The sequence below is a fragment of the Pipra filicauda genome, unplaced genomic scaffold (assembly GCF_003945595.2).
Source record: "Pipra filicauda isolate LSUMZ 115617 unplaced genomic scaffold, ASM394559v2 scaffold235_size1210477_pilon, whole genome shotgun sequence".
NCBI classification, from domain to species: domain Eukaryota; kingdom Metazoa; phylum Chordata; class Aves; order Passeriformes; family Pipridae; genus Pipra; species Pipra filicauda.
This window is the reverse complement of record NW_024104349.1, coordinates 851771-868705: the sequence shown is the minus strand read 5'-3', so window position 1 is coordinate 868705 and position 16935 is coordinate 851771. Positions and strand designations below refer to the sequence as shown.

At 44.5% G+C, this 16935-nt stretch overlaps 1 protein-coding gene across 4 annotated transcripts in view; it reads left to right on the top strand.

The window, feature by feature from the left end:
• The window catches only part of WDHD1 (WD repeat and HMG-box DNA binding protein 1), a 28222-nt gene extending 20112 nt beyond the window's left edge, over positions 1–8110 (top strand). For 3 of the 4 annotated variants that reach the window (XM_027724414.2, XM_027724413.2, XM_039381656.1), the window contains 9 exons: positions 495–626; positions 1104–1324; positions 2897–3027; positions 3697–3753; positions 4576–4622; positions 4760–4918; positions 5316–5479; positions 6481–6616; positions 7190–8110. In XM_027724414.2, coding sequence (XP_027580215.1) covers positions 495–626; positions 1104–1324; positions 2897–3027; positions 3697–3753; positions 4576–4622; positions 4760–4918; positions 5316–5479; positions 6481–6616; positions 7190–7390 — 1248 coding nt within the window. In that variant the 3' untranslated portion in view covers positions 7391–8110. The remainder of the gene's footprint in view (positions 1–494; positions 627–1103; positions 1325–2896; positions 3028–3696; positions 3754–4575; positions 4623–4759; positions 4919–5315; positions 5480–6480; positions 6617–7189) is intronic. The other variant, XM_027724415.2, reaches the window with a different exon arrangement.
• The last annotated feature ends 8825 nt before the right edge of the window (positions 8111–16935 follow it).

The following is a 16935-nucleotide window of genomic DNA, read 5'->3' as shown; positions in this document are numbered from 1 at the left end:
TTTGAATAAGTTTGTAATTATTTTGAACAGAACTAGTCTGGTCTAATAGCCATTATAGCATTTTGTGAACAGCCAGAGTTGTATTTTCTGTAGGTAAACTCCCACATTTACTGAGTTATTCTGGAATACTTCCAGTTTGCTGTGGGACAGCATTTATAAGCTAAAATAATCAACTTATTCTAGAATTCTCTGTCCTGGTAGCATATTGGTGAATATGTAGGTCTCATCCTGCTTGCAAGCCTGTAGTATAAATGGAATTTAACATATATGGCAACTGTTTGAATCAGTTTTTATATGGGTGGTTGTTAGTGTGGTCTATTTTTTCCTCACTGGGCATTGGCTTTGAAGAGAATTATCTCCCCCTCACCCTCATTAACAAAGGAAAGGAACGTTTAAGAATAAATTGATAAAATACATTGTAAATTGTTAGGCATTACGTCATGGGCTGGTTTTTCCCCTCTGAATTCCAACAAACATCCTTCTCCCTTTTCCAGGAGCAGTACTGGCGTTCTGTTGTGTTTCACAACCACGTGGATTACTTATCCAAAAATGGCTACGAATTTGATGAAAATGCTAAAAATCAGGCAGTGAAGGAGCAGCAAGAACTTTTAATGAAGCTGTTTGCTGTAAGTACAAACACGTGACAGAAAGAGTCCCTGAGATGTTACCTCTGAGGCTGGAGGTGTCCAAGGCTAGGCTGGATGGGGCTTGGAGCAACCTGGGATAGTGGAAGGTGTCCCTGATCATGGCAGGGGGTGGAACTGGATGAGCTTTAAGGTGCCTTCCAACCCAAACCATTCTGGGATTCAGGGATTTATTGGCAGATGGGATTTGATGTAAATGTTGATGGGATTCCTCTTACTGGGAATCTGGCAATCCAGCTAGTTCAGACTATGATAAGAGGCTGCAGTTCATCTTGTTATTGCTTATCAGCATGAAGGGAGGGTAGGGGGAAGAAGGAGGAAAAAAAAGAGCTTTTTCTCGTGTTGTTGGAAGTTCGTCTTCATTCATTCGCTCCACCAAGACGATAACACTCTGCTCCTGGGGTCTTGAGAGAGCTGTGTAGCTGAAACGTGTGACTCCCCAGGCTCCTTCTCTTCCAGCTCTCTTGCAAACTGGAGCGGGAGTTCCGCTGTGTGGAACTGGCCGACCTCATGGCTCCCAACGTGGTGAGCCTGGCCATCAAATACGCCTCCCGCTCCCGCCGCATCAACTTAGCCCAGCGCCTCAGCCAGCTGGCTGTGGAGAAAGCCACTGAGCTGGCAACAGCACAGGGAGATGAAGAGGAGGAGGAAGAGGATTTCAGGAAGCACTTGAGTGCTGGGTAACGCGAATTTCTGTGGCTAAAAAAACCTGGCGACGTTCTGGCTGCTCTTCTGATATTTTGGTGCGCTCTTCTGGGCCAGAGTTTGCTGCGTGTTTGCTATGAAGCAACAGTTTGTGTTGCTCTGCTTATAAATTGTATTCTTGTTGATATCTTGTGAGGACTCATTAGCACCGGGATACAAACGCAGAGGGAAATATCCCCACTCCTTGCTTCCTGTAGGTCTGTGTTCAACAACTTCAGAGGCAAAGCAGGCCCAATACTAAGTTGCTCTGACTGGAATTTTTTTTTTCTTCCCACCTTCCCCTGCCTTGTGCTGCTTTGGTTATTTGACTCCCACCTGGTTTCTTTTTTTTCCTTCTTTTTTTGCCTCAGTCTCTCAATCTTGATTCATTTCACACCTACCTTAAAATCCTGTCTCTCTCCAGCCCTCCCTTTTTCAGTATCCTATCCCAGTGTATCCTATTTAGTCCTACTCTCCCCTAACTAATAATCTCTGCTCTTCAAATTCATGGAACATACTACAGGCTGGCTTTTCATTCTTCCCTCTGTATCTGAGCTATCTACCTTTCCTCTCCTACCTGCATCTGCTTTGTAAAGCATGAGGAGGCAAAAGTTGTGTGTAGGTTTGGGGATTTTTTTTGGTTGGTTGTTTTTTGTTTTGTTGTTTGTTTGTTTGTTTGTTTGGGTTTTTGGTTTGGTTTGGTTTGGTTTGGTTTTTTTGGCTGGTTGGGATTTCTTATTTTTTAGATAGACCATACAGAAGAGCTGTGTTCTTGTTTGGCCACTGGCTGTACAGCTATAACGAAGTTAGTTGTTAACCACCAGTCTGATAGTGCAGAAAAGAATGTCATAACACTTTGTTGGAAGCAATGTCTTCCCATAGCAATTTTATGTGTGAAGTTTGGGACTTATTTAGGCAAGAGAAAGTGATAAGTCCCTGAACTTATCTGTAGCCTTTTCCTTACTCTTCTATGTGAAACTGTGCAGTCAAAACTAATTTCTAAATGCTCTGGCTTGTTCTTCTGGATCCTACGTGGAAGTTGTAATCCCATATCTGTAACTTCAAGCACTCTGAGGGTTAAAATTAATCACAAACATGTGTTGTTCTTAATATTTACAGATTTTAGTAATTGGCAAAGATTAGGAGGGAAATGCAAGAAATGTACATCCTCCTGCGCTGGAATTCAGGGAATAATCAGGTTAAATGTTAAAACTTGCTGCATAAGTTTCAGTTTGAAACTGTATATCCATGTTGCCAGCTGGATGGTAATTCATGGGTGCAGACAAGTTATCTGGTATTATTGGTGATACTGGAAGTATATATTTAAATGGAGATTACAGATCTTTAAAATTTGCATTTATATTTGTGGCAAACTGTTCTGGCACCAAAGTTCTGCAGTGGTTAATGAATCTTTATTTAATTTAATCGCCGCAGTTTAATCAGAGGTATAATGCACATAAATGCCAAACGTTATTGTTCTTTTTTCCTAAATTAAGTAAGTGAGCTTGCTATCTATTGTTCCAGTTTTCCTTCTGAGTGTGGTGACCACTTCCTTTCCTTCCCTTTAGTTACAGCAGCTCAGCCACGGAGTGGGGTCGGCTGCCAGTCAGGAATGTTCAGCAGGACCAAGAAGTGGAAGATGCTGAGGAAACTGATGCCTGTGAGGAAGCAGAAGAAACTCCAGAAGTGCATAAACAGAGTAAGAAAAATATATTCTCTGAATAGGCTGGAAGCTATCTGGATAACTTTTACAGGCTTAGTTAGGAATTAAGTCTGTATTCCAGGCTCTGCCTGCAGTCGCTGCAGAGAAACAAGTTCCGTGTGTGTCATCTGCTGTGTCACAGCTTGTGTGTGCATTGTGCTTAGTAACCATTTCAGGGACCCTTGGGGAGTTTTTCCTGTTGCCTGATTCTATTCCTAAAGGGCTGGGTCACCTTCTGAGCAGTTACTTTGGTTTCAGCTCAAATCTCACAGGAGTTGAATTGATAGATGAGTAGTTTGCCTGGCACACTTTAAGAATGAGCTTAAGGTTTAAGAAATAAATATACAGCTTTAAATCTAGGTAGAGATGACAGATGGTTTTGTAAAAGTGTATGGTTTAAAAATGAAAAGTCACACTTCAAAATATGAATTACTTCACTATAATTATAGAATCACAAAATCATAGAATGGTTTGGGTTGGGAGGGGACCTTAAAGACCGTCCAGTTCCAACCCCCTGCCATGGGCAGGGACACCTTCCACTAGACCAGATTGCTCCAAACCTCACCCTTTCTTAGTTGTCTGTTTGGGGTTTTGTTTTTAAAGCAGTTATGCTATCACATTTTATTGCACTTCAATATATACCCCTTTCTTTTTTTTTTTCTAAAGGGCCAAATCCTTTCTCCAAAGGTGTCACTTCAGCAGAGGTGACTACTCCAAAGTCTGGTGAGTAAACCTCCATTTATTCCAGGATGAGAATTTTGTCATGCTTCACAATATCTGCTCCTGTTCATATCATCTGTTCTCCCACTGCTACTTCAAGTTAGTCCATAACAGTGTTGACAAATGTAACTTCACAGAACCATGGAATGGTTTGGGTTGGAAGGGACCTTAAAGACCATCTCCTTCCAACCCCCTGCCATAGGCAGGGACACCTTCCACTATCCCAGGTTGCTCCAAGCCCTGTCCAACCTGTCCTGGTTGCACTGATTGTTGTTCTCACATTTTTAGGAGGTTCCCTATTCCTGTCTCCATTACCTAATGATGTTCCATAACACTGTTCTGACTGACTTGGCTGTGCCAAATGCTGAGTGTCTGCCTGGCTGTGCCATGAAGGCATTCTTTGGGACAAGGGGAAGACTGAGCATGGTGATCAATGGGTTTATTTTACTAATCACAGGCACGTTTATTGGTTGCACTTGCAAGGCAGAGTGAATAAACCCTGCCTTGATCTGTGAGTGTGAGCAGGCAGGGGCAGAATGTGACCTCTAGCAACCTGCCAACCCTCCAGCAAGAATAATAGGAGTGGAAACGGATTTGGGAGTGGAGGAAGTCCTGGGTCTTCCTCCGGGTTTGTATTTTAAGCTGTTGGTCCTGTGTGGCATTTCTGATGACTAATAATAGCTGAGCACATATAGTTTAACCTTCAGGGGGTTACTAAAATGTCTTTCTACTCATCCAAAATGTGCACATTGCTTCAAAGATTTATGTATGTGTGTGTGTACACACATGCACACACTTTTATACCCCTTTTTCTTTCCTTTTAAGCAGTTCTAGGTGCACCAAGCAGCCAAGGACGAGTGAATCCATTTAAGGTAAGAATTTCTGCATCTGGTTTTGCTGTGCTCTGAAAATCATATCTGAAGTTTACAATGTAACAGATACCTTGGAGGGACAGAGCAGGAGAACATGACAGAAAATAAATAAAACATCTGTTTATTTGTTTTCCTAGGTGTCATCTAACAAAAAGGACCCAGTGGTCCCCTCAGCAAATGTTTTAGACACTATGAGCAGATACTCAAAGAAAACATCTTTGTCTGGCAGTCGAGCTGTGAACAAGCAGAACCCTCCAGTTATAAAGCCTCTGATTCCCAAACCCAAGTCGAAGCAGGTAGTGTTTCTAGTCTTTTATACATTGTTTCTGTGAGCAAAGAACAATAAATTGAATTTTACCAGCTTTTATCAAGGATGAAACCCCGTTGACTGAGTAAAGCAGCTTTAGATGGCAAAATTCATTTTAAGCACAGTGCAAAAGCTATGAAAGAACATAAAACAGCAGAAAAAAAAATCAGTTGTAGAAATTACGTTCTGCACTGAATTTTGAGCTGTTATTTTAAATTGTGTGAATAAACTTCTGCTGTGCTGAAATTGGATGGATTAAATGCTCTATTAATGCAAGTGATTATTATGTCTTTAGGAAGGGCTTGGGGTTTGTTAGGCTGCAGTAGTATGTGTTATTTGAGAGTGAGGTGTTCTTACCTTTTCTTTTTTAACCTCAATTTCTATAGGCTTCAGCAGCCTCCTTCTTCCAGCCTCGTACACTTACACCCAACCCTAGTGAAAAAGCAGTGGAAGAAAGGGAAGGACAAGCAGTGGAAGACAGAGAAGGAAAAGCAGGAAATGAGTCCCATGAAGTCAAAGTCACTGCACAGGAGAACACTGAAAACAGAAGGTGACACTTGCATCTCAATACCATATTCCAGTTTTCATAGAATTACAAGTCCAAAACCTGTTTTGTTTCTGAAGGTGTTGGACTGGCCAGAGAAGCATAGCATGAAGATTAAAGGTTAGCTCACAAGTTATCACATTTGTGGACCCACTTCAGAAATGTGGGAGCAAACAATAAGTGAGCAGTGCAAAATGTAATTTTGGGGCTCTAAGCAGTGATTTTTGCCTTGATACTGCTTGTAATGACCTTTGAGTGATAAATGAAACCACGCTGCTGTGTCAGTTCCAAGTATAGGAAATACTTAAAGTTTAAACACCTCTACAAAATCTCAAAGTCTAAAAGCTAAGGGTTTTGTGGGAAGGAGTAAAAGCTTTGTTTTGGTGGGCTTTTAAAAAGAGAAAGCAAACAAAAACTTGTATCACTTAAGGAGCATGTCTGTTCCTAGCTAAGACTTTAATCTGTCTTGTTCCTCTGGAGCAGATGTTTTTTCTAACAATCCCAGTCCTCATGAAACTTGCATTATTATAATCATGTTTCATTTAGACTTCATTTAACTGAGGAAGATGAAGGTAATTATTACTCATTTGGGCTGGCATTCTTTTCATTAACCTTTACAGATAATGTTCTACAACAAGTGGCAGGGAGAATTGTGAGAAGGATTAGCAGAAACATGCTAATGGATGTGCTCTATTTTTAGGCTGATGGGACCCTGTCAGAAAGGAAGAGAACCATTGTGCTTTGTCATTCTAAAACTGGAATGTTAATCTCCATATATATCATGATCTTAATAAAAATACTTGACTTAGTCTTGCCTTGTCAGCATGTTCTTTGAAATATTGAAATAGGAGAGAGGAGGCTGCTGACTAGAGGTGTCTTGTCTTCTGAGAACAAAAAAAAAAAATCCAATTAGGTGCTGTTTAGAAATGTTGCTTTGGGGGATTTTTTTTTTTTTATGGTTTTCCTATAACCTTCTTAACCAGGCAATTTTCGTGTGCTTGCTTTAGACCAAGGACAGGTTTCCAGATGTGGCTGGAGGAGAACAGAGCAAACATTTTGACAGATAATCCTGATCTGAACGAAGCAGAAGTAATAAAAGAAGGCATGAGTCGATTTAGAATGTTGACATCAGAGGAAAGGATGGTAAGCAAACGTTCTCTACTTCTGTGGTTTTGATAATTTTTTTCCCTCCCACTGAATCTCTTTGGTTATTTTCAGTCAGGAATTTTTTCTTTGAATTCTGCTGTTCTCCATTTTTATGGATTTCAATTTTGAATGGTGCCATGATCTATGACATGTTCTTCATGAAAATATAAACTGAATAATAATTAGTATCAGAAAGCAGCTTTTTCAAAGTGGGGCTTGTGAGAGAAACACAATCAATGAACAAATAACAAAAGGGAAAGGAAGGAGTTTAAAGGGACATAATCAGGCTTAAGCCACTGGGACGTAAATTCGTTCTGACTTGATTTGTTGGGCCTTTTGGGTTTTCTTATTTGTCCAGAAGGACAATTAAGAGCTTCAATTTCATACACAGGCTCAGATGAAATACAGTTTTGAAGGAGAACACTGCTACTAAAAAGGAACGTGAGGGAATACGTCCTGACTCAATCCTCTTAACAGGAATTATTTCAGTGCCTTAAAATCAGGAAATAAGGTGTAGAAAATAAAGTGGTGAGTTTTGTGGCCTAATTTGTAGTTGTCTGTTCTTCAAAGGTGTGGACTGAGAAAGCAAAAGGAGGGGCAGTTAATGGTTTAGCAGAAGATAAGAAGCGGAAGCGCCCCACGGCTGATGAAGATGAAGGGAGAAAGAGCCAGGAGGAAAAATCGGAGGACACAAACGCATCCAAAAAATCCAAGCCTTTGGACCAATCCACAAATGGCAGGTTGTCAGCTTTTGCCTTCAAGCAGAGCTAAATGATGTGGTGCCTTCTCAGTGTCTGTGTTCTGTGCTCAGGTAGCTCTGTACTGAGGGAACTGGCTGCCTTGCTCAGAGAGCACTGGCAGACGGAGTGGTTTTGCTCCAAATAGTCTCTTAGAAAGTGTTTTATAATCAGTTCTTGAGGGAAATGTTGAAATCTACTCTCACAATTTTTTACTATAAAGCTTGGTAGCAAAATTCCTATTAATGGGCCTGCTCCCTGGAGGCACTGGAAGCTGAGTTCCACAGTGCTGTGTAGCTGTGACACACACACACACACATTGTGTGCCTTGACACTTGTAATATTTGGTGCTAAATTCAGATTAATCATTCTGGGGAGCATAAACTATGTCCAAAAATCTGCCCTGTGATTTTAGAGAGGCAAAGGAACGGCTTCTGTACCATTCCTACTGCCTGGGAGTAAGACGCTCAAGGAAATGGGCGTGAGGGGAAGAAAGCTGAACACCAGCAACACATTAAACTGCATTTTCAACATCTGTGGCAGTGGCAGAGAGCAGTTTGACATAGGCAGGGATAGAAAACCAGGGCAGAAGCTGAATTAGGAAGGTCAGGTGTGCAAAGCCAAGCCATTCCAGACTGTGCAAATGTGCTTTCCCAGTCCATGGCTCAGCAGGGTCCAGAAGAACTTGAAAATGTGTTTATTATTTTCTGTAACGTTTGTTTTTTAAATAAAACGTGAAAGTTTCCTTGTTTAAGTTGGTGTTGTATTTGAAGCAAACAGATTTTTACCTGCCAGCCCCAAGGCAGTCAGTCACATTTACCCTGCTCTGGAGACAGGGCCCTGTGTCTAATAAATGTATTCGAAGCAAACTCAAATTTTGAAACGTTTTTTTAAGATCAGTTAAAATAATTTAACTCTTTAGCATAGTAACTGAGCCTGGAGAGTTCTCAATTTTTTCCCCCTGGTTTTGCATGTCCTTTCATTGTTTCCTCCTCCCATTTCTCTTCACACTGGGACAGTAAGAAATTATTGAAGTAGTTGCCCAGAGAAGCTGTGGCTGCCCCATCCCTGGAAGTGTTCCAGGCCAGGTTGGACGGGGCTTGGAGCAACCTGGGATAGTGGAAGGTGTCCCTGCCCATGCAGGGAGTTGGACTTGATGGCTTTTAAAGGTCCCTTCCAACCCAAACCATTCCCTGACTATTGCTGAAAATACATCAGTTGGACTTGATGGTCTTAAAGGTCTTTTCCAACCCAAACGATTCTTTGATTCTAAAAAGGCAAATGACTCTCCATTAAAAACACAGTTTTACTATTGAAATCTGTAGATTGAAGATTCAGTGAGATTTCAGTAAAAAACATTACATTTTAGCATTAGATGTGTTTCATTTGACTATTTTAACAATTGCTGTAGGTCATTTTGGAGAAAGCAACTCCTGGTTTTACCACATGCAAAAAAAGAAAAAGGTGGTCATGGTGTCAACCAGGGATGGTAAATACAAGCAGTGAATATCCTGAAGACCTGGCAATTTAAATGCTTTTGTTATTCACAGTTCTCATCTATAATTACACATTTTATTTGTTTAAACTGCTGGTGGACAGCAAGTTATAATCTAAGTAATAATTAATTTTCTGCACTGACATGATGCAGAAAGCTCAGGAGAGTAGTGGCACATCATTGTGATTTTTCTACATTCTTCAGGAAAAAATATTGCATCAGAGACTAGGATTTACTTTGAGGTAGTAAAGCCTATTTCCAAATTTGGGTGTATTGGGGAAAAATGGGATTGCAGTGGTAACATCCTGTTAGAAAAATCACTGGGCCTGGTGAACTGTAATGTTTTCTTTCTTTTAGATCAGGTTGTTCTGTGGGTGACTTGAGCATCTTGAGCACGGTGCTGGGAGATGTTCCAGGTGGTTCTTTTCATCCCTATTCACAGAATTCATGTTTGAGCTGCCTGTGTGGAGCCCTTTCTACAGACCTGAGAGGAGAAGTGGTGTTAGAAGGGACCAAGTCCAACCCCCCTGCCATGAGCAGGTCAGCCTTCCACCATATCTGGGGAGGTATCCACTGCTACCCTGGTCCCACAAAGCATCCAAAGTCCTTTTGGCTCCTGCTGGAGGGAGGAAACAGCCAAAGTAAACTTCCAAGAGAGTGGGACGTTTGCAGTCATGTAACTCTTCTGAACAAACACACCAAAGGTCTGTTCAAAACAAGGCTCCTGGATTTAGTGGGTGGTTTCATGGAAATCACCAGGGATATTTGGCACCATCCTGCAGGTCCCTGGTTTCCATGTGCTTTTACTCCTGGCAGAGTTCTCACTGTGTAACGTCTGTGGGTTTTGTCAGACCCCATGTGCACGGCCCTGGGGTCACAGTCTGGGTCTCACTGCCACCCCCATGGCTGGTTAGAGCTGGCAAAGCTGTTTCCAGCATCAGATTTGAGGTTTGGCATCAGAGCTGCGTGACTGCAGTAGAATAATGGAATTTTTAAGGTTGGAAAAGACCTCTAAGATCATGGAGTCCAACCAGCACTGCCAAGCCCACCACTGACCCATGTCCTCAGGTGCCGCATCCACACATCTTTTAAATCCCTCCAGGAATGGTGACTCCACCACTGCCCTGGGCAGCCTGTGCCAAAACCTGACCACCCTTTCAGTGAAGAATTTTTCCCTAATATCCAACCTAAACCTCCTCTGGTGCAACTTGAGACTGTTTCCTGGTCCTGTTGCTTGTTCCCTGGGAGCACATCCCGACCCCCACCAGGCTCCACCCTCCTGTCAGGGAGTTGCAGAGCCAGAAGGTCCCCCCTGAGCCTCCTTTTCTCCAGGCTGAGCCCCCCCAGCTCCTCCTAGGATTTGTTCCCTGGTGATCACTGTCCACAGGAATAAAATAAACAGCAAACGAGAAGCAAACTTCCAGCGAGATCATGGAAGTGAGTATCCAGCTGCTTTAATTCTGGGAGGATCATCTCCCATGAGGCTGCTGTTACATTTCTATCATCGAAGATGGGGTTTGCTCTATTACACAGCTCCAGGCAGAGCTACAAATGCATCCTCCATCACCTGGAGCCTTTGGGGAGCAGCGCTGAGCCGGCCGGGAACGGGGCGCACTCATCCAGCAACAGCACCGGCAGGACGGAGCCAAGGATAAATCCTAATTCGAGTGGAAGTGAAATGCCAGACCAAAAATGAACAGAAAACGTGGAATGGATTTTCAAGTGCAAACAGTTAAATCTCTACTAGCTGTTTTTGATCTGTTTGTTGGGGGTTTTTTTCAAATTTTTTTTTTTTTTAAAGAACGTCCCTAAATAATTCAATGGAATTTCACTGAAGTCTTCAGAAATGCTTGTTTGTCCCAAATTTGCCGCCTTTCTGCTGGAAAACCAGGTATTTTAGAAAAGTCAGCCTGGAAACTCTGCCAATGAACCTGCCTGATGTTTGTTGTTCCTACGGAGCTCGGAACACTGGAGAGGGAGGATTGCACTGGATAAATATCCAGTCTTTGGGTCGGACCAGGCTCTTTGACCCACCAGGCTCTGCTATGTCTGAGTCTGTTGTGCTGTTCCACTGCATTATTTGACATTAAAAACCGATCCCTTTCCATACACTTTTTCTGGAGAAGAAAGTCATGTTTTAAAAGTAGTGCATGAAAACCAACAGCAGATGATGGAATCTGGGAAAGAGAATCATCCCGAATATTTCTGCATGTGGCATTTTGCCCAGTTACCTCTGCTGCTGCTGTTGCTTCCATATCTACCCCAAAGCTGATCCTTGCTGGAAGGATGCAGCTATAACCCAACAAAAAGGGCCTCAAACGATGGACAGTCTGTTAGCAAACCGCTGGACTTCTGAGGGAGTGCCGGATCCGCAGGAAGCTCGGCATTTATTCAGAGCAAGAACATTTGTGCTAAAATTAAACTGAAGAATATTTTCTTTGGTGTTCCCGGCATTTGCTCCATAATAAAATTTTACTGTGAAGGAAAACAACAACGTGACACAGCCCAGCCAGTAAAACCTGCTTGAAAAGCCTTGTTTGCCTTTGGAGCGTCGTGTTGCCGCACCAGGCAGGAGCTAAGGAGGCGGATGACAGGAAGGTTGTGGGAGGAAAGTGCTCTTCCTGTGGTGGTTCATTTTGGTTTGGGTTGGAGGGGGACCTTAAAGACCACCTCATTCCACCCCTCTGCCATGGGCAGGGACACCTTCCCCTAGACCAGGTTGCTCCAAGCCACTTCCAGCCTGGCCTTGAACACTTCCAGGGATATTTTACATGCCCTCCTCATTTTTTTTTTTAGTGGTGTGTAACACCAAATCCTGATAAAGAGATCTTGCTGCCCTTTGCTTGTCATGAGTCCACGTCCACTTACGTTATTTGGGATTTGGAGACCTTTCTTTGGCTGTGCTTTAAATCTCAGCGACAAGCAGCCCCTCAGACGCTGCTCCGTGTGTCACACAGCACAGAGCAGCAGGTATTTTCAAGTAAACAGTGTAAATCCAATTGCTGCCTTTCACAGCAGCAGCTTTAACTTGTTTTGTTGTGTTTTCAAAGTAGGTAGGGGTCAGATTAGAAGGCCTGTTTGCAGCACCACCTCTGGCAACTTTATCGCTAGTATTTGGCACTGGAGTGTGACAGCAAGTGTCTCGTGCCAGTGCAACTCTAATTAAGATGTTCATCTCCATCAGGGAAGAAAGATGACTCCTCTTGGCTTCTGGGGATGTCCCGTGTCTCCATTTTCCATGGCAAACTGGTCCATCCTTGGGATAGCTCCGCTGGTGTTGGTTAGGAAGCCATGAGTTCCCCAGTGTCCGTCACCGAGGAGTTGCACCCGTCTAAAGCGGAGTTCCCGTGGCCTGCTTGGAATTGCATTCCCTGATTAGAATCTTCATAACCGTTGGGTTTAACTTCTCCCTTTGTTGCTGCAGGAGTGACCAAGGCTGCCAGACTCAAAGGTTTGCTTTACAAACCCCGTGTAAGTCGCCTTCTTGGACATAGTGCTCTGTCCCTGACCTCTGTCGTTGTCACCAGCTCCGATGGTTGCGGCTTGGTTACTCCAGCAGAGTTTCTTCCCTTGTATAGGCAGTAAAAGAAATGGGGAATGGGTTTGGGTTTAGTGGTTGGACTTGATAATTTAGAGGTCTTTTCCAACTCTAATGATTCTATGATTCTGTGGAGTGGGAGAGTCAAGATGGATCTGTCACCCTTGGATGCTCAGGGTGGAGCTGGGCAAGGGAGAGCCCGTGTTTGGACAAGCTTTCCCCTCTCAAAGGTCTTCTGGCTGTGAAATGCACTCAGCTTCCAGCTGTGTTGGTCACGAGGTGACTCAGGTTGGTGGTCCTGGCTGGCTAATCCAAGGAGAAGACAGGAGCAGTGAGAGCTGCCTGTGAGCAGCTCAGGTGCCTAATGGAGTTCTTTGATGGAGAACAGCAGACCTGGCTTCTCCCTCCTCCCAGCTGACACTAAATGTGCTCAGCTCAATGCTGCCATCCAAATTTAATAGCAAATAATTTACTTAAAGGCAGGCAAAACACAAATACCGACCCAGGCTGCGAAAAGAGCCACTTGATTCTGACTCAATTGGACAGGAATGGCAGGGGAAATTTGCAGGAATAGTTTCAAGCCATGTGTTGCCAGGGAACAGTTCAGTCTACAAATTGCATTATCAATATCTCGGGGTAATAACGGTGAGAAGCGATCGAGGGGAGCGATGCAGGGACACGGCTGCTGTTCCCATCTGCCTGGTGTGTGAATCCAAAGCTGCCCTTGGTTTAGGAATGGAATGGAGGGACCTAAAGGTCGCCCTGGTCTATGTCGGGTAGTTTGTGTTGGAAATGGGATGCAGGTCCACGTGAGCCTGGAGATTTGTGTTATACATCGGTTCTTACATTCTTGAAAACATAATTATGGATTCACCTCCTGCAGCCTACCCAGGCAAATCCCTCCGAAGTTTTCCAAATTTCAGGGAGCAAAGGCTGGAGGAACCCATCGGCATGAGATCGTGTGTCCTTGCTCTGTGAAGACACTAAAGGAAAGATGGGGAAGGGCAAAACTGCTGCCTCCACTTCCAGTTTCATGCCTAAAATGTGAGACCTCACCGAGGAGGTTAAAATTCAGATCCCATCTGCAGAAAACCCCTCAGACCTCAGGGATCCTCCGTCCTCACGGAGCAACAAATCCTTCTGTGCAAGATTTAGTATTTTGGGAGCCTGTAATCAATTTTGCTGGTTATTCTGGGTAATAGAATTAAATTGGTCGTGATTCACTCTTCCAACTGACGCACTGTGATTCCAGGGGCTGATAAATCTCGGGCTGCATTTCCAGGGCACGGGAAGGATGTCCGCAGGCTGTGACGCTGCCATCCATCGCCTCTGTGGGCTCAGCTGTTATTTGGGGATCACATCCTGGCCTGATGTTACCAGCAGGATGGATCTGCATTGCTCTGCTGCTGCTTGAGCGCTGGGTTGATACGCTGGGTTGGCACAGACGGTTTGAGAAGGTGCAATTTGTCATCTCTAACTTTAAGCTCTGAGCCCAGTCCTAAATGATCCCGTTTTGTAGCCAGTGAAGGAAAAACAGGTGTCTTCTCTGCGTGATTGCTATTTATTGTGACAGCCTTTCAGCAGCTGTCAGTGCAGAAATTCCCCTTGAAACACCTTTTACATGGCTTCATCTGTCCCAGTGAAGACTGCCCAGGGTCTCTTCATCCTTACCCAGCTTGGCATGGAGAACTTTCTTTCAGGACCTCACTCTTCAAACTCTGAGGAGCCTCTTGGACACTCAGGGAATGATGCTCCAGCCCTTCCCAGTCGGATCCCACTCCCTGTCACTGAAACCACAAGGAAGCTCAACTGACTAAAAGAGGTGAAGGAGCTGGAGCTTGAACACAAACCCGCCCCATCCTGTCCCTCTTTGATATTTTCCCTAATTTCAAAGATGAGAGAGGCCTCTGATGGGCTTTCCCATGGACCACACATGTGTGTGTCCCCACCTTGGCACCCAGCGGCATCCCCTGGCTCTCACAGGGACACCCTGGTACCCTCCAGTGGATGCACAGGGCCCCCACCTTCTCTAGACCTTATTCTAGATCTGCAAATAATTCAAGTTACAGTCTCAGGAATTTTTGCACTCCCTGTTTTGTTGATCTCTAAGAACCTCTTCTCTTTGAACAGCGAAAATAACCCCCAAGATCTGAGTGATCACAGGAAAGGCAAAGAGGACAGATTCCCTCTAGGAAGGGGTCTGGAGCACAAGTCTGATGAGGAGTGGATGAGGGGGCTGGGGGGGCTCAGCCTGGAGAAAAGGAGGCTCAGGGGGGACCTTCTGGCTCTCCAAAACTCCCTGACAGGAGGATGGAGCTGGGGGGGGGTTGGGCTCTGCTCCCAGAGAACAAGGAACAGGATGAGAAGAAACTGCCTCAAGTTGTACCAGGGGAGGTTTAGATTGGATATCAGGGAAAATTTCTTCATTGAGAGGGTAGTCAGGCATTGGAACAGGCTGCCCAAGATAGTGGTGGAGTCACTATCCCTGGAAGTGTTCAAAAAACATGTGGATGTGGCACTTGGGGACAGGGGTTAGTGATGGCCTTGGCAGTGCTGGGTTAATGGTTGGACTTGATGATCTTAGAGGTCATTTCCAAACTTAATTATTGTATGACTCTTCTGTTTTGTACCTGTATTTTGCTTTTTTTGTTTTTTAATATATATATTCAGAAATAGCAAAGAAAAAATTCTTTGGGAAGGCTTAGTGAGAACATGGGGTGTAATTAATAGGAAACTATCAATAAGATATCATAATAAGATCCTTAATAAAAAGAAAAAATGGCCAAGCATTAGTGTTTCTGTTTACCCAGCCTTTGTGGGGTTGTGTTTCAGGGGGAGAGGACTTGACCATGGCTGGAAATCGGGCTGTGTCATAGCACATGCTGACACACACCTACATTATCTAAACCTAATAATTCCATGTTGGTAAATTCTGTCAAGAGAACTGCCGGCATTGGCTCCCATGTGTGTGACCTGTGCTCAAACATTCCCAGAAAAAGTGGTTTTCTGCTCAGCCACACAGTGATCACACTAGAAAATAAGCTGCAAACTGCCCTTCTCGCCCCATAAATAGGAGAAAAATTACAACCAGCTCCCACAGCAGCTGAGTTCAGGCTGTTGTAAAGTCTGGGTTGGCTCCAGAGGGAGCTTATCTTCTTCTTTTCCAAGAAAATAAAGAGAGCAAAGACTAGGGAGTGCCAAGACACTTAGATGCCCTTTACTATCCCCTTTTCTGTATGGATGATTAGGTCTCAGTGGTTTGTAGCTCCTCAGAAACTCTCCCCCAGCCCTCTGAACTGTGTCAGCTCAGTCTGGATCCGAACAGGAGCAGAAGCCGTTCAGCAGAAGCCCGTGAATGTTTTTGGCAAGGGAGCTCATTTAGTTCACACGGAGGATTTGGACATCAGCAGAGGATTGTGAAATGATGTGAGGTACCCAGGGGTGTCTGAGGAGGAACAGGGATGCAGTTCAGGGCTCCAAATCCTCTGGTACAGCAGTTTCTGTTCCCGATCAGAGCCCGGGGCAATAAAACCGAGTAAAGCCTGGCTGACTGCAGGCCAGTGCCTGGATTTCACCTGAGTCATCCTGACTCTTCTGCTAAAACCTGTCATCAGAAACCAAATGATAAATGTGGAGCATGTTGCAGCTGCTGGGGTGTTTTTTTTTCTTTTTCCTTTTTCCTCTCTCTTTTTTTTTTTTGTCATAGTTAAATGCAGCTCTTGTGTAAGGAGTAAAGCCAGTGAGTCACACACCACACCCCACCCTCCAACAGCTCCTTCCCTTCCTTATCTCCCCAGCAATTCACCATTTCCTTGGCACAAGGGGGGAGAACTTGTCCCTGCTGCCTTATGGACAGAGTGTGAAAAGAGAGGGCTTTGTGGCTCCTTTAGCATCTCAACCATTTATTTTGATGGCCATTTATTTAGTCCCCCCCGTTCTTGCTTGGGGTGATGGGTGATGGAGCATTCACCCTACGCTCAGCTGAACCTTCAGACTCAGTTTCTGGCTCATAAAACCCCGGAACAGCTCCAGCTGGAGGGGACCTGTGTTCCAAACATCTGCCCCAGCATTTATTTGTTCACCAACACTTGAACCCAACATGGGGCAGGGGCAGAAGGGGCTCTTGGCAAAGATGAGCTGTGCTCTGTCTGCTGGATTTGTCCCCAAAGTGCCCGGAGGATGCAGGATGCTCAAACCATCTTTTGGGGTGATGTCGCAACAAGATCCCTGTGGAAACCCCAAAATATTTGGTCTTGGTCATCAGAGGTGGCACATTTCCAGAGTCACAGGTGGGAATGTTAAAACACTGGGACACACCAGCCCTGCAGCAGGAAGGTGTCTGCAGACATCAGGGGTTTGAAGGGACAGAAGCCCAGCCAGGATAAGGTGGTGGGTGGGAATGGTCACTAAGGAGGGCCAGTCCATTCCTGGGGTCATTCTGGTAGCTGCATCCCAACACCAGTGACCCACAGCCTCTCAGAATGGTGTTGATGGCATTTCAACAGTGCCAGGGAGCGAATGGGTGGGATGTGCCAGCATCACCCTG